We start from the raw sequence: 27219 nt of genomic DNA, 5'->3' as shown, positions 1-27219 counted from the left end.
TACATAGTGGACAAACACAGGTATACAATGTAACATTCACTTTTCACTTATGTTGTTAAGAGTTTCAACTATCGCTGAGAAATTTACGAAAGATACAAATAACATTTTGACCAATCCATAAGTCGTACCCAGGGCTTCCAGCTCGCTGCGGACTACCTGAGCTCCGGGTCGAAAAGTAGGAAAACCATGGGGTAGTTTTTAGTCAGCAAGAGTCTGACACTCCCTCTCACCTCGCGCAAAGCTGGAGAAGTCATTGGATGATTTTTCTCCCTTTAATAAAAAAGCTTATAACATCCGTTTTTACTAAGATGTTCAAGTGTACCAATAAAATTAATATACGATGCAGATTTTTTTAAATGACAGTCTTGAAGATCAAGTCAATCTTAATTATGTTGCTGATATATTAATTGTGACACTTTTCGTTTATTACTGTTTTTTTTTTCTTATTTGCTAATAAAGTATGTATTTCAATTGCGAGTCGAGCTGGATGTACTTTTTTGATAGGAGCATATCATCCAACGACTTCTCCTGCCGTAGGTGAGGTGAAAAAGAGTGTCAGACTCTACACAAAATACATTGCCAATTTCTTAACAATGAAGACGACGTGACACTATCCTTTTCTAATACATGTACCTACGTGTCAAATCTTGCACAGACCCACCATATTTGAAACCAGCACTCTCACATTTGCATGCCATTCGCAAATGTAAGAGAAACCTTCAATGCTAATTATATCGTTATAAAATAGGTTATTGTAACGTTACTAAGCAACTAGTAACGTTTAAATAAATATGCACTATTGTTATCTGATGTTTAAATGACTTACACGTTCACTTAGGTCTTTTAGCGGTCATGATGTGTGTTCAATATTGATGTCGTCAATCTCTCCGTTACTTTGATGATATGAAAGTTAAGGACTAAATTTTGGTGGAATTTATTTAGGGGATATACGAGTATATGTCAAAAGGAAGAAAATGAGCGCCTGTAAGAACGCGATGTTCAAATCTCATCAATATTGAGCCTTGAACTGATATCTGTCGCCTAAATACCAATATGTCGTAGTCAAAATAAAACAAACGCGGATCCCAAGTTAGTATACAAAACTTACTAACATGCAAGATTCAATAATTCAGCACGAGTCGAAATCGTAATCAATCAATCGAAAAAATATTAAAGCACCACTTAAAGTTAAATTTGATCTATATGCTTACTAATAGACTGCCCAAAATCTCTATGTTAAAACTTATCTACAAGAATCTGTATAGAACCACGTAAATTGTAGGCGTACAAAATGTAGTATAAGTAACAGTTACGCACAATCGTCAAAATCAATTAAGTTGATCTGAAACACATCTCGACCGCTCCCGTTTACAGTAGCGGTGAGCTCTCACACTCAATTCCAGCAATCTCTTATCAAATCTCCTGTGAAAATATCTCGTCTTACTATGGAACGTAAAAGATTTAAGTAGGCTCACCGCCAGCCTACAGGTTTCGAATAAAATAATAGTCTCCATAACCTAGTTAGGCTTTATCTTTACGTATATTTAAAACTATCTCGTTGATTGAGTGATCATTCAATAGATCATACAAACTAGCTTGTGATAACAAACACGACCTGCGACCAAGAGGTTTCGCTTAAATCCTGGAAAATTATCGATGTATAGCAATAGATTAGCGCCCTTATTACATACAGCATAACGAAGGAAAATGGGGGTTACAATTCGTCGCCAACTATTATTTATTTGAGGTTCACCCTTTGCAGTGTTAGCAGCGATTTAAATAGATACTAATAATCAAAGTACGCTATATCAGTATTTTATATGCCCTACTTTATAGCTGTGCATCCAAAACATAACATCTCGCCTTTTATTTCCTTAATGCTAATAGGTAGGCTGGAATGCTCATGTTCACCAGTTACATTGTGAGTCACATGTACTAGGCATTAAGGAAGACTCCGTGCTAGTACTGAAATTAGAAACCCAATAATACTTTGTACGACTCAAGAGATCGGGACATTTATTACCACTCGACCCACGAGCTAGATTTCTCAAACATCTTTTAATTACTCTGAAACTTTGTATCATATAAAATACAATCTCCTAGCTTTATAGTCGCGGATGATCAGTGGAAACTGGAGACTTCCCGCTATTTTTTCATTAGTTAGTTGCACAAAAGTCACACACGGGTCCATTCTCATCGCAATAATCAATGGCCATGGCTCTAACTGAACATAATGATGCCATAGCGTAATGGTGCGAACATAGAAAACACTTTTATTTTATTCCTGGTCAGGTACGGACTTCGTTTTAGAAGAAAACAAACATAATATTTATTAGTGACGATGAATGAAGTATATAAAAGCTCTCTTACTGCCATACTCAGAGTTATTTAAATGGTTACTTAACCCAGTCCTTAGCAATTGATTTCGATACAAAATCGTTATCAAAAAATAATGTAGTAATCATTAAATGTATCTGAGTGCGGCAGTTACTCAATTTAGATGATGCACGCGTTATTGATCAGATGTACGTTTTATTTTGACTCCACCTCCGTCTCAAAAGACCAAACATTACGTTACATTACAAACTAAACGTTTCAATTACTCTCATATTATAATAAAGTTTTCTGCTCAAACAATTTTATTACCATCAAGCGATGTGCACAAAATGATTGCAAGGCTCTAAACATTCAAGCCGTCTTTCTAAATCCATGTCTGTAGCTCAAGTCATTATCAAGGAGCTAGCCGTAATTACTGTTTAATGGATTATTTTCAGTACCAACAACATACGGGGAATAAATCTTGATTGACGTTAGATTGTTTGCGTAAAACATTATCAAGTCATGTGAAAATAAACAAACAAACTTGGAACTTTCCAATTGCATAACTATAAAATAATCATTGGACACGGTTACGTAGAGGACGCGTTAATATGACTTCAAATACTTTGGGGAAAGGTCTTCTTCAAATGTTTAATACTACATTAAAAAGCGTTTATATCGACATGACTTAAATAAATTAAACTTTCGTTGGAAAGTGTGGTTGAGAAAACCAATAAAAATCGCATTGCATTTCAGTAATCGCATTTTTAACGTAGACAATTTTGCTCCACGGTCTATAAATACTAAAGCAAATAGGCCTAGACCTACACTGACACCGTCAAATTTGCATGCTGACTCTGTTATAAGAGTGAAATTGATTGTACGCCGTATAATTAAGCAGTGGAACGCGGTCGGTGTGACTGGCAACCAACCCGTGGGACCTTCTTGACCCATTAACACAAATTGAACGAGTGACAACGTTGCAAGCGGAGTGATGTTGAATTACCAACTTAATGATAGGGTAAGATCAAGTCTTTAGTGAAATTGTGACCATGTTTATGTAATTGACGGTAGGAGACACCCGTCAAGTGAAGGCTGATGTAGATCTTGTTGAAGATTGGTTACTGGACATTGATAACATAAAGGCTACATGAAATAAAACTCAAAAGGCAAATCTCATTTCCATTAAAACGTAATATTGTGACAATTAACCTATTTGTCAGAAAGATTATTAGAGATACGTACATAATTTCCTTGTTTCTTTAACAATTGCAATATAGTTGTTCATAAGAAACAGTAGTCGTACATTCTCGCAAGTCCATTCACATTCACATCATCGCTCCAGCGAGCCGTCATTAAAACGCGCCGTCTAACTATTCCTTTTAGATGGAAAAACTGCTGTTCCTGGCTGACGCTACGAAACGAAATAGATTCACGGGTGGTCGCCCCTAATGATTGCCGACCAGTAGGATGCGTACAGTCAGCTCTCTAGATTAAGGGCTGTACGGAACAGACACGCCTAGGTAAAGCCGGCGGCAGTAAGTGTCGGGTTAAGACTTCAATTTTACGAAGGTTCCTAGTAAATCCTAAATAATGGAAGATATAAATCTAAAGTATCCGATTCAATTTACTAAGATTTATGGAACTAAATGTTACGTTTTAGCTATTTCGTATACATTTTGTGTCTCATAAATAGTCTTGAGTTGATTAAATCACCAATATTTTCTTAGTATTAAAGCTACTTGATCCTCTTGCATAATTAAACGCAGTTAGTTTGTTCCTGGTTCTATCACCTCTTGAACCTGAGATGTCCTGATTTGTGTAATGGCAGTCCAACTCGTGAAATAGCCTGGCCCATAAAAGGTGCAAGGCGCTGACCGTTACCACTCTCTCAGCCTTTAAGGCAAGTAGCAAGATGGGGAACGCAGACAAAATGTTTGTCTGCGGTTAGACATAGACTCAATGTGTACCTAGGCAGAAAATAATTTGCGTCCGGCTTTTACTATTACTGATAGTTTTCCGAGCGTAGCAATTGTTGAAAAACGATGCATGTTTTATTAAATATAAAAACTCTCTGTGATTATATCAAGGAAGTTGTAGTACGGTAAACTTTGCATAGTTATAGTAACTAACATACAACATTTTCTAAGACTATTTTTATTATGGCTATGAACCTAGCCTTGTCTGTAGCTAGTACTGAACGTTTAAGGTAACCGCCGTACGGTTTGTCGTCGTTTTCTTATATTACCCCAAGGACCGTTAAAGCTGGTACAATATCGGCAGGAGAGTTATACGAGTGAATATTCGATGTTCACCATGTTTACTTATTTATGTTATGTCTCTCTATGTTCACTAAAGTTTCACGATTCGAGTTGGTCGTCTTATTTGTGAAGCTGACGTTACTTTGGTCACGAGGACTTACGAGTGGGCCTATTCGCTATTCAATTACTCTCTGCAATAAGACATGGGTAGGAATATGATGTAGGAATTAAGGGCGTGTGCTAAGATAATAATGTTCAAGTAAGATGTCTAAAAGTAATTAGGTCTCATCTGAATTGACGTTCCCAAGAGATTATTTTCATTTATAATTGTAGTTTCGTCTTTGAATCTGTTTGATATTTATAACTATGTATATTTATAAGGACTTCACAGATTCACTTTTAATTTTATTTTTAAACAAGATTCCACTAGTTGGGTTATCTATCTTAACCAGTAATGTACGTACAGGATACACTAATGTTCTCACGAGAAAAAAGAGCAGATTTCATAGAAGCATGTGAATTTGTCTACTAGACGTACGAGTTTTTTACTCCAGCCTTTAACACGTCGGCGTACCATAAAATGTAACAAAATACCTCGTATCCGAACTAAATATCATAATCTTCGAGCCTCAACGAGCTATTCCTGAAGCCACAAGCAATCTGGAAAAATTGTAGAAAAAGAAAAAGGAAAGATTAGCCATAAGTGCTTAATTTAATGTTTTACGTAAGGCACTTAGTAACCACAACTTTGTTGCGACTTTCACGGCACATCGGGATATTAATACATTCATGGTGAAATGATGGAGACATACAAAAATACACACTAAACTGACCACCGTTTGCGTCTACGCATTTTCACTTTTAACAAAAAGCAATCGTGACTGTATTAACATTTGTCGTGTGAGCGAGAAATTCGATTTGTCTTCGAGAAATAACTTGGATGAAATTAGGCTTTTATACGTCTACATTGAATGCACTTTCAGTTAAGTGTGGATTAAGTTAAGTAGGTTCCCAAAGTACCTTACTTACCTACTAACCTATAGGTTTACTCCCATTAATGCAATAATACTGTATGTAACAGTAAATATGTCTAGTTTTAACATAGAATTGACTCAAAGTGTCACCGCTAGTCAGCATAACACGTAGAACAAATTAAGTGAATCCAATTACTGTGTGCCATAATAAGCCATAATGTGATGACTGAGCGATGAAAATTGCAAGTGTCGTGACCTGTCGCTACTTCTGACTGCTTAATAAGTAATGACAGTTACCTATGTCCCACAATATTGTATGTTTGCGAAATGGTACAGTTGATATTTTTATCTATTCAAATTCTTTACTGATTCTTTAAATGGCTTACCGTAAAATTCTGTTTCATTTGCGTAGATAAGTAGAAACAATAACTTAACTTTCCTTAACCAATTAATAGCTGCAGTACAGTAATAAATCTCTCCAAAGTGTTATGAAACAACTCGAAGAAAGGGCTCTCATTCGTCACCGCTTTAACGATGCAACGTCATTTTAGAAACTCTTCAAAAGAAATCTAATTGTATTAAATTGCCATTTTGTCATTTGCATGTCGTTTATTGGTCGGTAGGAAAAAATATATTTTCAATTGGTCGCACGGCTTTATATTGGTTTTTATGTGTGTAAAACGATTACACAAGGCAGACGTGATCAATTTGCAACGTTCTTTATTTAATTGATAACAGAATGGTCTCGAATTGATCCCATTTTGTCGAAATTGCCTTTGCATTTTAATCAAATTTGCAAACAGTTTAGGTTGCATGATCCGCAAAAAACGACATCGCAAATTGCCTACTAAAAGTGCGATTATTTTATACACGTAAACATGATAGCCTCTTGTTATGATGTTTAGTTCGAGATAATTATTGTAATGCTGACAAAGTGGTATGTTTTTACGCGTTAAAAAAACTCATTTGTTGTGCGAATTAGTGGAATGAGGCGAGCTTTTTCCCGAGCCATTTGTTACGTTATTATATCGTAATCTTGAATTAGTTACAGTCTATGGTGCGGGCCTATTCGCTGAACCATCTCGTCTTTACAAGCCTAGTCGGTTAACAGTACTTCTGCAGCCTTTAAATTTGCTATTTTAGGCTATGTCCGACCGTTTCTTTAATATAATTCAAACAGGAAAAACAGTTTGACACGACTCGGTGTTACAGTTCATTCTGGTGACCCAGTCAAGTTTTTGCGGTACCTACTGACATTCAGAAATCATAACCTCTGGATTTTATATTTCTGCTATTCAATTGGGGTATAATTTCACTTATAAGATTGTATTATATCTTTATCCGTTCAGGAGCAGATTTATTTTATTTTTAAATGAATTTCACTTCATAACAAAAAGCTTAATTGTTTGTGGACAAAATATTGTAAACCAACCTCTGCTCTTCTAAAGACTTAAGATTAACCCGTTGGATGTCAGAACGGCGATCTATACGAGACACAATGTGTTTTCTATTGTGTCTCATATACCGACAGGAAAGAGGTTAATTACTGTTTTCACCAATCACCCCTTAACCGTTTCGTAAATAAACGTTATTTAGTGTGGCGTTACACCTAAACTAACCCCCACTGTCTTACTTATGAGTTGGTGAAAACCAAGTTTCGTTAAATGTCACCTACCTTAGCTTAGGGGTTACTTTAAATTTTGAGGTTGGTTAAAACGGCTGTAAGACACATTTTAATAAGCTTCCACTACCGATTTAACCACCACACTCCGAGTAATTTAATGGTTACTTAACCAACTCCTTAGCAATTGTTTTCAGAACAAAGTCTGAATACGGCAGTTTGAGACAAGTAAAAATTAAGTAGTGCAGCTTCGCTATACTTGGTGAATAAGCAAGTAAATTTACCCAACACGTACACAATTTCTCTAGCTATTTATTCGCTTAAGATAAACTAAATCGTGACCAGATACTTTGACGGCGTAAAAAGTATGATTGGATCTTTATTAGCGAAATGTATGTCGATTCTGTGACGATTAATACGTAATTCAAAGAAAATATGAGTGTGAAGTGCCGTTTTTATGAAATTGTAACTAATCTGTCGCAGTCACGTTTTTGATTGCGAAATGATAACAAGCTAACGTTTGTCGAGAAAAATGTAAAATAAAATACCGTTTGCTCTAGGAAATGTTATGATATTGTTTTAAAAAATAGATTTTTAAAGTGTAAATATTGTGTTAAACCAAAACATTTAGGTATAACAAATATGACATCCACTTTTAGAATAGAGTCAGGCGTTACTTTGCGGAAATCTATGCTACACTAACAATACAGTGAATTTTTAGTTCTTTCTTTTTTCTTCACTTTTTATTACACTACAACCGGAATGAAAAATATAAATTCATTGTATTGTTAGTATAACTCACTTACTTCAACTACTTTTTACTTCTCCCAGTGGCTTCACCCACGTGACCAGGGTAAATAGCCGTCCATGTATTATTTGCGACTTCAAGTCAAAGTCATAGTTAAATCATTTATTCCAATTAAACCATTTACTTACGTAGATACTTTTGAGACATTAACAAAGAAAGAAATAATGAATGTTCTCTGTCGTCTGTCAGTCTGTCCGTCAGAGAAGCTAGGTGCTCGTTCCAAAGTGTAGCTTCAAAATCTTTATAAGCTTTATAATCTTCTTTAATTTATCTTACATCATCTAATTGTTTTGATAAGAACAACATCCATGTAAACTTTCGCATTTATAACATAAGTGTAGATTAGTTGCTTAGTTATGGATAGATTGTTAATGTGTTTATTTATAGGCTTAATGCTCGTAACTCTTGGTATCACGCGATAATGTCACAGATCATTAACTTATTGCTCTGCGTTGTCCATGCGGCACTCGCGCATTTCACAATCTACGGAATTTGTTTTATTACTGACGGTTAAAGAGATTCTTATCAATGTATAATGTTTTGGGATAAAATAGTGTACAGGAATAGTTTTATTTTATGTTTGATAACTACATATTATAAAACACAGCCGCTTTCTATGTTCCTATGTCCATTTATATGCTTAAATCTTTAAAACTACGCAACGGATTTTGGTGTGGTTTTTTTTTATTGATAGAGTGATTCAAGAGGAAGGCATTCACCATTGCACCCATGCGAAGCTATAAGCAATTAATGTTAAGATCTTAAAACATTAAGCGTAAAATGGAATATGAAATAACTAAACCTGAACTGATGACAAAATCTTTATATAAGAATCTAGAACAAAATACAAGTACTTATGTACTCGAAGTAAAGTTGCTTTTCTAACCAATCACAAACCAATAGTGCACCCTTACACGTCCGCATCATCGTACGCGCATCGGCGCGACCGTAATTGTTCGCAAATTGATGAGTAGGTTATAATAAAAATAATAATCGCAGTTGCAGTCTCTACGTTGCATGTTGCAAGTCAATGATCTTATATCGGAACAATCTTCGTAGAAAAAAGTTTATTAGTCATCATCATCATCAGCCTATAGCAGTCCACTGCTGGACATAGGCCTCCCCAATTGTTCGCCACTTTGCTCTATCACTAGCGACTCGCATCCAGCTCCTGCCAGCCATCCTGCGCAGATCGTCACTCCACCTCGCCTGGGGGCGTCCTACACTACGTTTACCGAGACGCGGTCTCCACTCCAGGACTCGCTTACCCCAACGGCTGTCGGTCCTGCGGCTAATATGGCCGGCCCACTGCCACTTCAGCTTGCTGATCCGGTGGGCTATGTCGATCACCTTGGTTCTCTGCCGAATCACTTCGTTTCGAATGCGATTTCGGAGAGAGACACCGAGCATAGCCCTTTCCATAGCCCGCTGAGCGACTTTGAGTTTGTGGACCAGTCTAGCCGTAAGTATCCACGTTTCGGCACCGTATGTCATTACGGGTAGGACGCACTGGTTAAAGACTTTCGTCTTTAGGCACTGTGGGATTGACGATGAGAAGACTCGACGGAGTTTTCCGAAAGCTGCCCAACCCAACTGAATTCTCCTATTCACCTCATCCTCAAAGTTGTTTCTACCTAACTGCAACGTTTGCCCGAGGTAGACATATTTCTGAACAACTTCGAGGACGGCTCCGTGGATCGCAATCGGTTCCGGTAGAACATGTTCATTGAACATGACCTTGGTTTTGTCCAAGTTCATCCGTAGGCCGATGCGTGCAGAGGAGTCAGCCAGGTCGTTCAGCATCCCTTGTAGGTCCTGCAGCGTTTCTGCCATTATGACGATATCATCTGCGAATCGCAAGTGAGAGATGTGTTCGCCATTGATATTGATGCCACGTCCTTTCCAGTGCAGCGTCTTGAACATATCCTCCATTGCATTAGTGAACAGTTTCGGGGATATGACGTCCCCTTGTCTCACTCCTCGATGCAATGGTATGAGACGTGTTTGCTGATTCTGTACTTGGACGGACATAGTGGCGGCTTCGTAAAGACATCTCATCACTTGGATGTATCGCCAATCAACCTGGCATCGCTGCAAGGACTCCAGGACAGACCAGATTTCTATCGAGTCAAAGGCCTTCTCATAGTCCACAAATGCTAGGCACAGGGGCTGATTATACTCTTCGGTTTTCTGTATAATCTGCCGCACTGTGTGGATGTGGTCTATGGTGCCGTATCCGCTCCGAAATCCAGCCTGTTCGGGTGGTTGGAATTCGTCGAGTCTTCGCGCAAGACGGTTCGTGATCACTCTTGAGAACAGCTTATAGACGTGGCTTAGAAGCGAAATGGGTCGATAGTTCTTCAGAAGGCTTTTGTTAGATTTTGAGAGATTAGTACTGATTGAGTATTTCAGCACATGTTTTGCACGTCAGAATGTTTTATAGCACCTGCATTGCGCGCGAGTTGATATCTACTACGATCGATTGTGATTTATTTCCTTTGAAGTGCCGTCTGCTTGTGTGATACGCTTCAGTACGTGATATAGCAATGTATATTGAATTATTAGCTATTGTTGGAGATACGTCGATAAAAGTTTTTAATAACTTCGTTAATCGTGATTAGTCCGTGTCATTTATTCAATCCGCTATTTATTAGAAAGAGGTAGCTATAAAGTTGCCCTACTGTTGACTGGTTAGTTTCTCAATTCTTTGTAATGAGAAATACAAGCATAGGTATTAATTTTCAGAAAATGTCTACCAAGTGCAATCGAATTCAAGGCCTTTATTACTTTTTGTTAATAAAATTTTGGCAGTTTTGACCCATTTCCAAGTTTATGCAGTCATTTTCAGCGACAAATCAAGAATAACAATTTTCTATGTATTCTTATTCTTCCTAGCAATGTTGAATCCAGTTCCACAATCTCATCAGCATACCTTTCCGGTAGCCTGTTGAGAGATACTGCCGTAATGATTACTTACGCTTAGCAAGTTGATTAGTAACCGCAGTATGGTATTAGAAACTAATGTAATGCCGCGTCCACGAGATCTTACTCTCATCTCGTACATTTACATTGTATGTATAACAACGGAAAATTATAATGGACGATAATTATTTTTAATTCTATATTTTTTTGTTTAATAGTAGATATGTACTATGTCTAGACATTTTCATATAGGTACCCAGTTATGAAAATATTCTGATAGAAAACTATCATTACACTATGAAAACTATGAAAACGATCCCTCGTTCGGCACTCTGATTGAATGGTTTATTCGAACTGGCCAATCGAAGACCGAACGCGCTCTTGTTTCGTTTATTATAAACGTAAAGCACACTTTTTTTTTACTAATAAAATCGTTTATTTGTTTTACAAAAAATTATACGTACATAAACCCACCAAACTGTTAAGACAGTTTGACGGCTGTTTTGTTTGACTTGAACTAAGGGTACAGAAGGGATAGGTTGAAACCCCAAGGATGAGCAAACTGAAATGACAGTGGTCTAGGCACATTTGTAGGAGAACCGATGACCGTTTGGGTTGATGTGTTCTGAAGTGAAGACTACGTCTAGCCAAACGTAGTGTAGGCCACCCTTCATCTAGGTGGAATAACGATATCCACATATTACTTGGCGGTAGTTGAATGTATCGTGAGTGACAATAAAACGATGATAAAATTGATATCGAAACATTTATTCATTCTCTTTCAATAATTTAACTTATTGTATACCTATACATAATAAAACAAATAAAGGAAGACATACCACATCGCAGGTATCATATACAAACACCAACATTCAATCATATTTACATAGATACAGCGTTATTAAAACTTCTAGAACTTTCCTACACAAGAACTCTAGTTAGAGAAAACTATCGCCAATATTGTTAGAACAATTTTACACTGGTATTTATATCCAAAGATGCTTTATTAAAACTATACACAGATTCAGCCAAAATTATCAAACGTCACTCTTTATAGTGATGTGCATTCGCAACGCAACTGGTATCAGTCGATTCTAGATACTTAAACATGTTATTTTAAACTTACAACCTTAAGATATGGCTATCAAATAACTCGTTTTCGTATAACAAAAAATATTATCATACAATTTGTTAACATAAACAAAACAATGAACATAACGTTGTCTTCTTGACTGGAATGGAAGACTCGGAACAAACGCAACAAACTACGTAAGTATGGCAAGTAAATAATTAAAATATGAAAAATAATAATTTAAACTAAACGTTTGGAATGATTCGACTTAATCTAATATTATTTACACGATTATAACAGAAACAGTGCGTAATACAAAGTACTTAAATAAAATATTTACAGCATCTGTATCACCAATGGCCGCTTGCATGACAATTCGCTAATCATATTATTCATTCAATTCTAGACCTTCTTAGTTAACGGTTAAAATTTAAAATATGGTCATTAATAATTATATTTAGCGAATCATCCTACATGAGACCATTGTATTATTGTACATTATAATTAAAAGCTTAATATTTGTTCGTTAATTTGATCGTGTCACATGGACTAGCGTACGAACAAGCTTGGTATCGGTATCCGAAACCAAAATAGACATCACTGCCGTTTAAATTATTTAACAAATTAGTCATTCTTTTTAAAAACCAAACATGCTTAACACTTTTGTACTAAACAGGTAATGAGCAAAGCAAACTTCGTTGTGTGCTCTTGGAAGCTGTGGAGCGTTCAATGTACAGTTTTAAGTACATTTCCGGCTGAATCACACGTTTGAGGGTTGGTTGTTGATTCAATCTTTGTCTCCGACGAACCTGTATGCGTCGGGAGGAGGTTCGGGCATGCAGTAGCCGTGGTACGTGCGGATGTCCTCGGCCGCGTACGTGATGCCTGCCAGCACTCCCGTCTCCGTATGATGCCTGGGACAGGTATGGCCTCGTGGACACTGGCATATTGTGTTCGCGTTCACTTCATCGATTTGTTCGTGTCGTCGCCTCGCGCTGAACAACTTGCAGGGCTCCTTTCTTGAACAACGTAGCCTCTGTAATTAAAGAAAATTAAGAAATTAGTCTAAGTTGAAAATAAAACGTTAATTCTGTTTTTGATGAAGAAAGTAAGAGAGAGAGGAAAATCACTTTTGTACATTTTATTCTCAGTTAATTTGTATGTAAAACACTAAAGTAAAACATTCACACAAAAACTAAAGATAAACTACTGCCTCCATCTAGCGTCACTGACTCAAACGAACGAAAAGCATATTCGAAAGGCTACTCACGCTTTGCGGCGAGCACGCAAACTGGTATTGGTTCCCCTGTTCTCCGCTAGGTGTCGTGTACGGCAGCTTTTTCAATAGATACGTGACTGAGAACTTGGGACAGTGACAATTGACGATCTGCTGAGTTGCATTGCTGTCGGGAAACGAATAGATGATCCAAGCCGCATCCTTGAAGTATTTGCACTTAGGCAACCGCTTCACAGGCTCACACGTCTTATACAACGTTGTTTTATCTGATAACGTGTGATTGTCATCGGCCGTGAGGTCACTGTAATGAGAAAAATCACTAATTAGACAACTCTTAACATACAAAATGTATAAAACTTGCACATTTCACAGTTCCCGTTAGGAGGTACCATTAGACCACGCTACGGCCACCAATGACTCAGGGATAATTATGTTTTACGCTAGATTTAATTCTGAGTGAATTGGAATTCCTTTATAGAGTCGTCACCCTGTGTATTTGATATTAAACTGAGATTAGAAAGTAGGCGAGTCGAAGTTATTCGTCTATAAGATAAATGCAGACTTTTATCACAAAATATGAAGATTAATCCGATGAAACAACAAAATTCTTAATACATCTAAGTTTTTTTTACCTAGGCTTAGATAATTTCACAAAAAGTTTTTTTTTTTTTGGTGACGGGGGGAAACCTTCAAAAGGCGCCTAGCTTTTTTGGGGATAAAAGGCTAGGGAGTGTGGGATTTTTACCTCACTAAAACCACCCCGGTGGCCACCCTCAACACCTGTAAGGGGCACCGGGTCCTCTCAATACTAACTCAAACAAGCTTAAGAATATGTTTAGATCATTATACAGACAAATAATGCTATATAACCTGCCTAATGCTCTCAAAAACTGAGGACATTTAAATAATGGCCTCGAGCTACAACCATTCACTATAATTTGATCTTATAAGGGAAACTGTCAAAGGTTGTATTAAGAACAACCGACACATTTGAATTTAATTTGTTTCTGAAGAATTAGTATGAGGATAAACGTTAAGTTGACTTTTATATCCTTTATCAAGAAACTATAAAATATAATACATATAACCTTTAGTATTTCGTAGCTAAAGGTCGAGATTTAGTCAAAACAGATCAGTTGTATAGACGGAAAAATAATAACTGAATCCAATGTAAGCAAATCTAATGAAGAAAAAATAAGATTAAATGAAAAGGAAAATAACCAACCTAAATTGGCACACATATGCAACGTCCAGGGATAAAATATACCTGAAGGGGTGGGCAGTTGTGCACATTACGGCACGTAGGTAATGCCCGGTGGTGTATACAATGTACAGTGTACACCCACTTTTCACCATTTGTGTTATAAGTCCTATGTAATGGGGGGGTGAACCTATATTGGATACAATTCGAAACTTTTGAAAAACCGAAAAAGCCCAGTAATACTTTTTCCGACCCGGGAATCGAACCCGATACTCCTGGTCCGGCATTCCCACTTGTGACCACTGGACGAACGAGGCAGTCACACACACATATCATCCAAAATTTAAAACCCAAGAAATCAACAGAATGTCAAAAGTAGAGGTACACAATACTGACCTAGAGCACGGCCTATGACCCAAACAGCGACACTTCCTCTCGATCCAGGGCTGTGTCGCATCATAGAGGTCCACTTTACTGCACACCTGTCGCGGCCGACAGTCTGGGAGATCTTCCTCGGAACCCTGGAATAAAATAGGAACATCATGAGTATTAAGTCTAATATTCAGGTCTGTTTAAGAGTAACACATAAATACTTTAAGTGGAAATGGATTGAATCAGTAGATACAAATATTTAAAAAGTTGCAGAATAGATTAAATGATGACGTGTCGATCAATAAACCTTTTCCTTAAAGTAACGTATAATACAGAAGGCAAGGATAACAGCTCACAATAACACACAAACATGATTACATGAGCCAATCATTATTACGCGCGTACAATGTTCCAATGTTCGGTATGCACGGAACCCATCAAAATTCGCCTGCAATGTTTACCATTAAACTTGCGTCGCATACTAAATCAATCGATACGTACGAACAATTCGACACGTCGAACATTACGTACGAAAATTCTAAAGGAATCAATCATCGCCACAAAAGGACTCGGCGTGGGAAAAACGGAAGGTGTTTCAGGCCACCTGCCCCACGAACATAATGAAAGATATTACAAACCAGGCCAAATCGATGTTAATCATAACGTTCCGTAAAGGAATCACAATATGAACATGTGCTCTGGTCCTTTTATTTTTTTTTTGCGTCCAAAAGGACCATCGGTCCTACTTCCGACCGGAAGACGTGCCATTCGGCAACCTGTTAGCTGTGGGAACATTTTTTCTGCGAGGACTTGCAGGGCTACTGCTCACAGCTGTAATTAAGCTATTATTGCCTCTTATAAATTACTATGTTTAATTGGAAACGGTCGACATCCGATGGATGGCTTTAATTTCCTTTGCTTTTTGTTAACTACGGTTTAATGCGAAACAACAATTAACCAAGATGTTTCTGTTAATTTTATGCGAATGGCGTAGATGCTTGGTTTTTATTATCATATTTTTAAATTATTAATCAGGTGTTGAATCATAGTTATTTTGTAGATTATATCTTGTGGAAGCGTATTACTAATTCATTCTTCATCGTTGTAATTTAAACATAACGAGTGAACAATTTTAATTATAGCTACATATGTAACCAGTTGTCTAACGGCTAAAATATTTTATTATATGAACCAAAAATTACTTTTGAAGTCAAAAACATAATAGAACCTTTTCTATTCAAATTCCTAATACATTTTCGACAACCCTGTTCACGGATAGGTGTGAAAAAAGTTTGTATATGTATTTTTTTCGTTGTTCCGGATATGCTTCCTGTTTCTTATGTATTGCGATAGATTTCGCGGAAACGGCCTCAGTTGGATCTCCTAAACACCGGATACAGCCCTTTTGTGTAACAAACAAAAAGTACAACGCGTAGACACAATGTATGGGTTGTTGACTTACTTCGTCAAGAGTTTGCCTTTATTTAACGGAGTCTCGGTGACGGCCTGAATGCTAATGCAGGTTGTAAGAAAATTACATTTCGGACGCACCTCATTGAATTCCTAATAGGGTCGACAAAAAATTGACAATAGTACTACGTTGTATTGAGGTTTTATTAATGTTGTAGTTTCAAGAAATAAGGATGTTTTGGAAGACAGTTACACGATTATTGCTAAGTGGTTGCATGTCGCTAATGTATTCAGAAACACACAATCAACGTTCGCACATTATACGAAAGAATAGCTATTTGTGATGCCCCGGGAACCGTCCAATGTTCTTTGGTGTTTTTTGGGAATTATATCTATCTGAGACAACGCTTAAGGCGTTATTATAAAAAGACTTGAAACTTTGGTCCTTTCTTAAGCCTTGACAGTGTTCTTTAGGTTCTAATTGTGAAAAGTTTACTTTAAATGTAGGCCTTAATTTTAAAACTGTTAACATATTATGGTTTAACGTTCTTTCTAGTCTCTTAAACTTAAATCCGATATAGTTATTTGAGGGAATCCAATAAAGGTCATTTGAAATGCAACCTCCACATACGCCAACAGTAAAAAATGGTTATTGTATCGAGTTCCGATACAATTTAAGAGTTTAGCCCTAACAATACGATACTTTAGCTCGGCGGTAACCTAACCACTGCCTAAGTCCCTTGGCGGGCGTTGTGTGCGGGGCGAGGGGGGCGGGGCATCCGGTCCATCGAACAGGTGGCCACACACTAATAAAATAATTTGTTACCACCGCCGACCTTCCACAACCTTCTCAGTACGCCTAGCTCTTTCTAACATAGGTGTTGAGCATATTTCTATCCTGCTTATACTGTTTCAGTTTAAGATGCTGGGCGCTGAAGGAAAGTGCGAAGTTTGACGAACACTTTAGTTCTTGTAAGGACAAAAAAGTTTGGATTGTAATAAAAGCCATAGTTGAATGAATATCAAAGTCATTATCGAACAGATTGAGTGATGTGATGCTATCGAGATAATTTTCTCAATTCATTCAATGTTTAGGGAGACGGTCGCATAATCTTTGCCATAGGGACGAAATTATATAAACTGGCTAATGGTGACCAATGCTGAATTATTCATCGACTTATTTAAATTTAATGACGTTTATCTTCGGTTATTTAATTGTATATTATTTCACTGTTATGTAGTTTTGTTTTGACATTGCGTCTCGAAGGACCACAGGCTATTAACGATTAATGTAAAATTGTAAAGAACTTCCATTTCTTTAAAAATCTTCTCATAGCATTTCTGCTAATCCTCAAAAAATACAGATTGAACGGAAAAAACAATTTCTCCATCCCAAAAAACCCTAATCAAGAGCAACTTCCATTAGCTATAATTTAAAATATCCGTTAAAATCCCTCCAGAATCCGTAAGTGTAACATTAATGTCTTCTCATAATTACACGTCCGAAACGCGAGTGTGTAATCAATAAATTATAAATAACGATTTGTTAGCCGCCGGCTACCGGGCCGGATGTTGGCCGGACCATTCCGGGAACACAGGTAGCCAAGAAATTACTAATCCGAGTAAGTACCCCACAGCCGACGGTCACACGTTATTTATTACTTTCGTAATTAGTGGATAGCCGGCAGCTAACGCTATTAGCGGACGAATAAAATGTATACAGAGTTACCAGTATACTTGTTGAAGTGTTATAACTTTATTTTAAAACATAGTTATAGAGATTGTCCCGATACGATTCAATAAACGTTAAAACAATTCCATTAAACAAACTTTTCAATAAAAAATAAAGTAATAAAATAAAAAAGCCTATAAAGGTAATTCAAATTGCCAAAATCATTTTATTGAGCAATAAATCGTAGGCATTTATCCGACACGTACGTATAATCAAAATATTTATATTATACCTTTTTAATTTTACTACACCCCATAAATCAGGTAGACGCGTAATTAAAAGTAAAATTATTCATAGGCCGTGAGTTTTCGTAGCCGTAAAGGCGCGGCCCAAGCCCACGTTTAAAAGACATCAACGGCCAACGTATACGTCACATGTACCTAGTATCAATGAATGAACGCACGCGCCTCTAATCGTCACTGCGCTTGTATACACACATTGTCATAAATATGTGTCCAATGACACCGGCAGTTATGAAACAACTTGTATAATGTTCGAACGTTATTATGCCTACGCGAATGTAAACAATTTAAACGGCGACGTTCTGGTAAATAGACTTGGAATCGATTATGACTCCACTACTGCATGTTTTTAAATAGTTTTCCTCATAATATTTTATTAAATCTAAATCCGCATCGACTTTTAAATTAATACGATACCATTTTGTGAATGAAAATAAGGCAGTATTATCATTTAACTCTGTATTTTTGACGTTTCAATAGGCGTAATTTTCAATAGGATTCCCCTCCATTCATAAAGTTAATATTCCAGTGAATGGTTACCCTCCAAACGTACAGACAATTTCGCTCAAGGGGAGCATCTTATAAAGAGTACTGAAAGCAAGTCTCAAACGAACTTCCTCATATTACAACTACATCACACATCCGCGACGGTTGCATCATTTCTTAAGGTCTTAACCGCCCACATGAGGAGTGCTGTTGCGACGTTTTGGTCCGGAGGTGTTGGTATAATGTCTAAGCATACAGGCGTCCCCATTGTGGGCCAGGGCATCCGGAGCGGTCCATTGACGACACACGTGGTCGCCCCTTGAGACGGAAGCCGGGCCCAGTTCGTCTTCCACGGTAATCCCGCTCGAGTGTCGCCTACTTGAGTCTTGTATTTGACTTGAGTACCGATTGTCTGAAGACCTTCGGTTTTTAGGGCACCAATATTTACATTTTTGGGCAGTTGACATTTTTTATTTTCTATTTTCAAATGTTGTTCATTTTGCTAAACCCATTTTCCATTTACAACAGTTTTCTCGGTTCAAAGTTTTTCAACCTGAATGCACCAAGTCTCTAATCACATTAATTTATCAAGTTTCTTCACTTGAATGGTTCCAAATAAACTAAGAAGTTATAACGAAAAAGAAGTTGGATCTAAACAAAAACTGACAAGATTCGATCTGTGTTTAATGTTTATTTTTTGGGCCGCGGTAAGGGTGTTTAGTGTTTTTGTGGCGTAACGCAGGTGCTTCGGTTCTCGGAAGCTTATTGTTTTTTTTTATTTATTAATATTCTTTAGTGTAGAGTATAAGGCAGATTTTGATTTCTTGTTGTAATTTTTAATTTAATTAATGTTTTTGAAATTGGAGTACCTAATCGTTTTTATTGTATCTAGCAGTATTATTGGATCTTTATTCTTCATTATATCTCTAACTGCAAAATTTGGATAATTCACAACCATGTTGTTGTTTTATTCTTTGCACATATCACGAATATGAAGATTTGTTTATATCCTTAATCTTTATCTTATTCCCCTAACTTTCCCAACAGTGTATCCCGGCTTTACCAAAGTCCCGGCGAGGTCATTTTTTACAATCGCTTTTCTTTGTTGACGCGTGTCCCACTGTCACGCTTTTTGTCCATCCCAGCCGTAGCGAAGCGTAAATTATCTCATTATTTCTATTGATTTTATTTTTCTTCAAATCCGACCTGCAGGATGACTTTATATTATATTTTCGTTTTGATGTAACTTCTATATGCAATTTGACTTCTATAGTCTTTCCCCTGGCCTTTCCCAAATTGGTTATAATCAGCACGGATTAAGTAACTTTTATCTAATGCTATTTGTGTTAAGTTACTACTTCTTTCCCTATTTCTTTAACTTAAGATTCTGCAAAACTCACACCTTTATCATAGCCATACTAAATGATGCAAAATTCCTTTTTGTCGTATGGTGTTGCATTTTGCATCATCAATATTATTTAAATATGGGTACGTGCATAAGTTTTATTGGCGTATAAATTGAGCTTTATTCCCGTTACGTCCGCTTCGTCGCATGCTTTCCTGTGTCCTTTGCATTAAACAGAGACCTTGCGAATAGAAACGTTTTATTTGTTAGTAATTTTGTATGTGATATTCTTATGACATGTTCATTCAACACTGATATAAAGTTGTCACTCGTATAATACTTTGAGAAATTACATTGTACAACAGCAGTCAGCAGTACTCTCAAAATGGCCATAGTCTTATGGCCACGTGACTTATTCTGATTACATTTTGGAAAAGAGATTATTATTGGAAATGTTACAATTTTTTAGGCCGTATTGGACTCTCAGCGACGATGATTAAGTAGCTACGGGAATAAGTAGCTACACGGCTGTTTATTGAACTACCGAGTATTTGAAACCTAAAAGAACAATATTATCAAATTTTTCGATAAGCTAATCTAGCTCATGACCACAACAGAAATGTATTAAAGTCTGTGTAACTTTATCCTTATTTTTAAATATTTTCTTCATTTATTATTATTTTCCTACAACATAATGTTAAAATGATTATAGACGAGTATTAAAAAGATCGTTAAGGATCTCGTAGTTAACACCAAAGTCGCCAGCTATGCGCGAGACGTCATTGACACTCATCGTTTAATTATGCTAAAGCAATGTGTTTTCATTTACATAAATGTATTCATTTAACTTTATATCTTTTTGTGCATTTATTTTTTATCTTTGATTGTATTTGGTTTTTTGTTCTGGTAATTAACAATTGTAACTGAGAACTTAGCTATTTAGTTTTACACGGTTTATCATAGTCAAAAATTGGCTACCGAGGTTAAGGTATAAGGTGGAATTAAGTTTGTGAATCTATATAATCTTATATGGTCGAATTAAACCAAAGTTAATATCGTTGGTTAAAAATAAAATTTGACGTATACTTAACACTTCGGAGAAAATACACAAAATATAATGTAAACGACCATCAATTTCTTCTTGGAATAAAATTAATTAATGTTTCTGATTATTGTACAACATTCCACAGAAAGAAATCACAATACATTAAACATTGATTAATTATTAAATCATGGTCTCGTATCTCTGCATCCGCTACGGATTTAGCATTATCAAAATATTCAAAAGCAATTAGCTAATCAAATGGCGCCACACATTTCAAGCCGTAATGAAAAAACTGGTCATAAACAATATGCTAGCTGATTTGGAAGTTTTTATGCGAAGTTTTTACGACTTTTTAAATATGTGTCAGGTATTTTATTCATAATAGACTTGTCTTATCACTAATTGCTTCACGGCGCCGTATTCGCCACATTGTTCATTTAATGTAGCTGCCTTTTTATAATGTAGCTGCCTTTTTATTGCCTCCATCAAGTGCAGTTTATTAAAGAATACGATCATTCTATCTTCACTTGTTTATGCAATTTATTTTTATATCAAACTCATTATCAGCTGCATAATAGTTACTCCATTTGCAACTATATTATTAGAGATATAAATAATATTTTGCAAGAACGCGTGACCCTATTTCACACCTACACGGAATCGTTCATTGTGTAATGGAAAATTGTGATGTAGCAGAAAACGGGGCGGCACCCGAGGTCGACGTCTAATAATGTTTTAATAATGATTGATGATAATACAAGCTGGTTTATATCCTAGCAACATTGATGACGTCCGAATTTTGATACCTGTCGCAACAGCGCGTGTATCTTAAACAAAAAGAATAATATTTGTACGAAAGATAGTCATGATTCTTGGAATTTCTTCTAAGTTTTGTTTTTAATATACTTTTATTTTTGATGGTTTGCTAGCGATGATTTCATTGGGTTTAGGGTTAGATATGAGTCATTTGTCGTCCCCTTAGCTAATGTAATAAAAAATAGATACGATGTGTCATAATCAAATATATGAAAACAAAACAAAGTCCCATGAGTGATTCACATTTAAGGGCATAAAATAGTTCTACCGTCTCTTTAAAGTGATTCAGACTTAAAGTTCAAACATTTAGGGTATAATGTAGATTGAGCGTCTATTTAATAAATAGTTGAACTATCTTTAGAATATAGTTTCCGTGCTAGAACAATTCAGGCCAATAAAACACGATACCAGCCATAAGACGCCTGATTAGATGTTTACATGCAAACCACAATGACTTCACTTAGCTTCAATTTGAGACGATTTTCTAATTACGCGACAACCATTACAGCACGCAAAGAATAACAAACACTTTGAGAAATACATTCAGAACGTTGCAAATAATACTGTATTCAACTTTTTCCAACACCAAAAGGGAATAATCGATGTTTCACAAAAATTATACAACTTCCTACATAAAATTCATAACAGTCGCAATTGCAAGATACTCAGTACTTCTTGGTTATTCATTTCCTTCAATTAACTACATATTTACATAAGCAAGTCTCAAGATATTGCAATATTTCATACTGCACTTAATATGTTGTAACCGGCTTCCAAGAAAATGCAAATCGGTAAATCAAATACGGGAACGACAAGTGATTCGTTCGGTGAGACAAATTGCTCAGCCATTATTCTATTCTGTATATCAGACGGAATTGCGATGAAATTGGACTGAAATTCAATTATCCCCGATGGTTCGAGCGGCGTCCTTTAGCACTTATAAATTGCTACCAGGCTCTCGTCACTGTCAACAGCAAGTGAGGATGATGATTTATATCCGTATGGTCTGATTGCCACTGAGATATTTTCAACGCGCGTTAAACAATTGCAATTCTTATCCACATCTACCTATCCACCTATATCTCTCTTAGCACGTGTCGACACAAACAAAACCGAAATCTAAAGGCTCAAACCATGAATGCGTTTGCATTTCTTAATGTCACATTATATGATGTAATGAATCCATTCAGATGTTATCAATGAGATGTTCAAAGTGGCCCGCGCGGGATTCAAGAGGTGTGTCGCGTCGGCAGATCACAGACACCCTCTCATAGTTTTGTTATTCAAATGTTGGGAGCACTAAACTCAACCATTATTTACTAGTCGGCACTTTGATACCCGCTGTGAAACTAAACGGTTGATTACTTCGAACACTGCTGCATCTGAAACCTGCACAATGGCCGACTGCACTTTTTGTTAAGGCAGCTTAAAAAAATGGCACGCCGCTTAATACTCGTATATCTGTCAAGATTTAAGCCCTCCCATAAAACGAAATATGAATAAACGACAAGATAACTTTAAATTCCGTCGCTTAAAGAGACGAACGATCGAAAAGACGGTTACCGTTACGAATGGGCTTAAAGGCAATGACATAAAAAACATATTTTTTTATACCAAATAGCACACACGGGCCGGGAGCGAGGCTCGGCCCGTAAGTCATCGAAGCTGTCAAGATAAGAATGAGTGAATGAACACCTGCCGCCACCGGTGTTACGCGTGCGCCTACGCACCCGCGCAACGCTCCCATTTTATAATACCATTTTTAAAACACTCGCTACTACTCACAATTTGAATTTTATTTCTTGATCGATACAGTTCATATTCAAGTGAAGATATTAATATTTTAGAGCTATTATTGAGCAAACGTAATTACGGACCTAGGTTAGAGCTATTATCTTCTTGAATCGACTTTTAAAATTAGATATAATAATGATTATCGTTGTTTTTTAAATATAACTGACAAGACTTGACATCCGGAACTGCTTTTATTTTTATTGGCTTTATTGTGATACTTACTGGTTTCTGATGTTAATATCGCATGGAGAATTTAAGATTTATCATCGACGATGTATCCGTTGATGTAAATGTGTTTTTTCCGCATAACTTTTATTTACAATTTCTTGGTAGTGTGCTTTAGTCATGGGGTCTCTCCGTGTTTATAAAAATTAATCTGGCCGACATACTTGACTGTGCTATTTGCCCGTTTTAATTGGTCTAATTGTTGGGTGGAACCCTTCGTGGAATCTCATAATTATCTGCTCATATAGCCGCAATGCGTCATCTATTGCGATAATTATGTGATACTGACAACTTACTATTAAATATATCGTTTACTTGTTTACTATCCATATAATAATGGCTTACGTAATATGTTATTGGCTTCTATTTACAATTATCTTATTTTTTATACTTTTAAATGATAATACTCCTTGAATAAGTTGCATCGTAACTTTTTGACTTAACAAATAGACATGTCGACATTTTTACACTTTAAATTCATGCCCTATTAATTGTTAAAAAAATTGACAAACGTTAAATATTACCTTCGGAATTTCGAAAAACAAGTAATGGTTTCCTTTGAAATTCACTGTTCGTGACAATCGTCACGACTCTTGACGTTTAAATATTAAACTATACAACAATGATCCAATAAGGCATTCACTTTGTTCAAACCTACTTATCTTGCATCGTAAACATGTATTAATGCCTCCATTGGAATTCGTCATCCTGCCTCATTCACTAAGTTTTGGCGCCAACCTCATGAACCACTCCATATTTCGAGAACAAAACGTTAATTAAGCTATTTCATAAGTTTAAATTGCAGTGTTAAATGTGTTACTACTTATTTGTACGACAATCTTGATTTTTTGAAGGTTGACTTCCAAAGATTCAATGCCAGCGTAGTCACAAAACGGTAACTTGTTGTGAACTTTCAGAAACTTACGTGTTCACATTATTGGTGTCGTTTCATTTTAGGGCCCTTTTTTATTCGTCTGAATTAAAATGCAATAAAATCTTACTGAGATGTGGATACTAAAAAATTTCGACTTTATCTTCGCAATGCAAAATGGGTAACTTAAAACAAAAACTCACCCCAGTTTGGTATAATATCTTGAGATCGCTTTTTGATGGTACTGGTAGTCTCTTGTGCGGCAGGAACGGTATTTTGTCTGGCCTCCTCAAGTGTATTTCTCCTGAAGGCCTGAACGCCTCCAACGGTGTTCTTATCACACCACGGACTCCGCAGAGTGCCCACACCAACAGCAAAGGAATTACCACATGCATATTCGTTTCACTTACAAATACACACAAATAAAAAGTAACTGTCAGTAGTAACGTTCCAATTGTTTGAAAATGTTCGAATTGTGAACGGTGTTCGATATTCGGTGTTCGTGCGTGTTCGGGTCGCGTGCGCTGTGTCGCGTTGTGGTCGGGCAAGCTCGGACTGGCGGCAAGCGCGCCGAGTCAGGTACGACTTAGCCTACGCGCCCGGTATAACCACCTCCGACTACGACCAGTATGACTTGATTCTTGAAGCTTTCCTGAGAATTTGGCGCGAGAACATTTCTTTTAAGTTGTTTTTTTTTACATGTTTTTTTTTGTTTCTTTGAAGAAAGAAAAAAGAATACGTTAATGTTATAAGGAGATGTATTATTTATTATTAACTTTTGAATAATATTGATAATCTTTTGTTGATATGAGTCGGTGTATTATGGTTTTTCTTTTGAACAAAACACTAAGCATTATTTTTTTGAAACATTTTAGCTTATAAAAAACCTTAAGTCGCATATAGAAGGCAGAATAGTTAAAACAAAGCATCAATACTAAACTATTAAATACCCGATTGAAATATACGGCTTTTAAATAGGCACTTAATAAATCCCGAATAAGCAAACGGCCCTAAGCGTCAAATTTCCAAGTCGTTATCGTAAAATGACGTAATAAAATATATATTTTTCAAATACTCTCATGTATCAAGAGCGTTCGGTTGCGTCGACTTGACTTCCTACCGACGATGTTTTTTTACACAATCTTGTTGCTCTCTGGCAAGGGCGCGCTCACAGATACAACCTGATTTAAAAAAATTAAAATCGGAACAAGATTTTTATCTTTATTAATTTTTTATGCGATCGTCAATTTCCGAACGCGAATGGAATGATGATTTTCTTTTTTTTGTTAATTAAATTAAGGACGTGTTCATATTTTTAAATTTTTGTTCCATTACAAATAGTTGTTGTAAAGAAAGAAAATAAGGGTGTTTCCGTTTTCATCCCACGTTTTCATCCCAGGAGTTAAAAATAATAATAATTATTCCGCTTTCTTACAAACAACTAACTGTTTTGCTTTCATTCAAATCTTTTATCTTTACAAACAATTTTACAAATTTACTACGGTTTCGTTGACAAAGAATCCCTTTTAGTAATCCTGTCACAATGCAACTACTTGAAGTGAACAATAAGAACAACAGATGATTCGTGTGATTACCGTAACAGGGGGGGAAACCTCTCGCTTCCCGTAATAACCACTCGATCAACAAAAGCCGTTGGCTACCATCGTGCATATTCAATTGTTTTAAAACAAAACAATGTCATTCATGTATTCGTAGAACAGGATTTCAACTCATTCATGTGAATTCAAAAAGAATCCATTGTCAATGTAACGCGACCTTACATCTTTCCTCTCTCTCGCTCCCATTCACCGTCGTCGCGGCCGCATGAATGAACCGCTTCTTATGAATGGACACAGTCGCTATAGTACTATACGTACCTACCTGCCGATCGCTATATATGTGTTGTTTATATCAAGTTATATGAGTATCGGGAAATACTATATGTATGTGTGTATATGATGGCACGTGGTCAGTCGTCTTTTTATTCTATATACGTAATAAATGCTTACCGGGCGAACGTTAACTCTGAATAAGTTCTGTTGGGAATATTTTTTGAAGGAACTTTGAGGATTTTGTTTCTTACGCTGCTATACGGTTGATAGATTTGGAGAATTAATTCAGTATCTAAGTACTAAATGAAAATTTCTTCTTTGTGGCTTTAAAATAAGTTTTTTAACCAGTCCATACTACACCGGAACGCGAAGTCTACGCCTAATTTAAAACAATGCAATGCATAATAAATTATATTTAAGTAACCAATTACTTAACACTCATAAAATATAAATACACCAACTCATCATTTAAATAAAGGCGAATTTTGCAAATAATAATTGAGTTGCAAAATGAGTTAGGCTACTACGAAATAGCTACGTTAACATTGAGGATTCTCGCCTACGCCACGAAGCGTCTACGCAACTACGCAACTTCAGCGGTTGCAAATTTTATTAGAAGTTCTTGATCATATTA

The 27219-nt window shown here is 36.4% G+C and overlaps 2 protein-coding genes across 2 annotated transcripts in view; one reads left to right on the top strand and one right to left on the bottom strand.

The window, feature by feature from the left end:
* The window catches only part of LOC118273875 (elongation factor-like GTPase 1), a 123962-nt gene that overhangs the window by 74678 nt on the left and 22065 nt on the right, over window positions 1-27219 (top strand). The gene's annotated exons all lie outside the window — the stretch shown is intronic.
* LOC118273891 (protein giant-lens) lies at window positions 11655-25361 on the bottom strand. The gene is made up of 4 exons (XM_035591067.2): window positions 24957-25361; window positions 14812-14936; window positions 13248-13515; window positions 11655-13013 (listed from the first exon to the last, which is right to left on the bottom strand). The coding sequence occupies exons 1-4, from the start codon at window positions 25146-25148 to the stop codon at window positions 12765-12767; spliced, it is 834 nt and encodes a 277-aa protein (XP_035446960.1). The 5' UTR covers window positions 25149-25361; the 3' UTR covers window positions 11655-12764.

This window comes from Spodoptera frugiperda, chromosome 3 (genome assembly GCF_023101765.2).
Source record: "Spodoptera frugiperda isolate SF20-4 chromosome 3, AGI-APGP_CSIRO_Sfru_2.0, whole genome shotgun sequence".
In the NCBI taxonomy this organism is placed as follows: domain Eukaryota; kingdom Metazoa; phylum Arthropoda; class Insecta; order Lepidoptera; family Noctuidae; genus Spodoptera; species Spodoptera frugiperda.
This window is presented reverse-complemented; position numbering and strand designations above follow the sequence as displayed.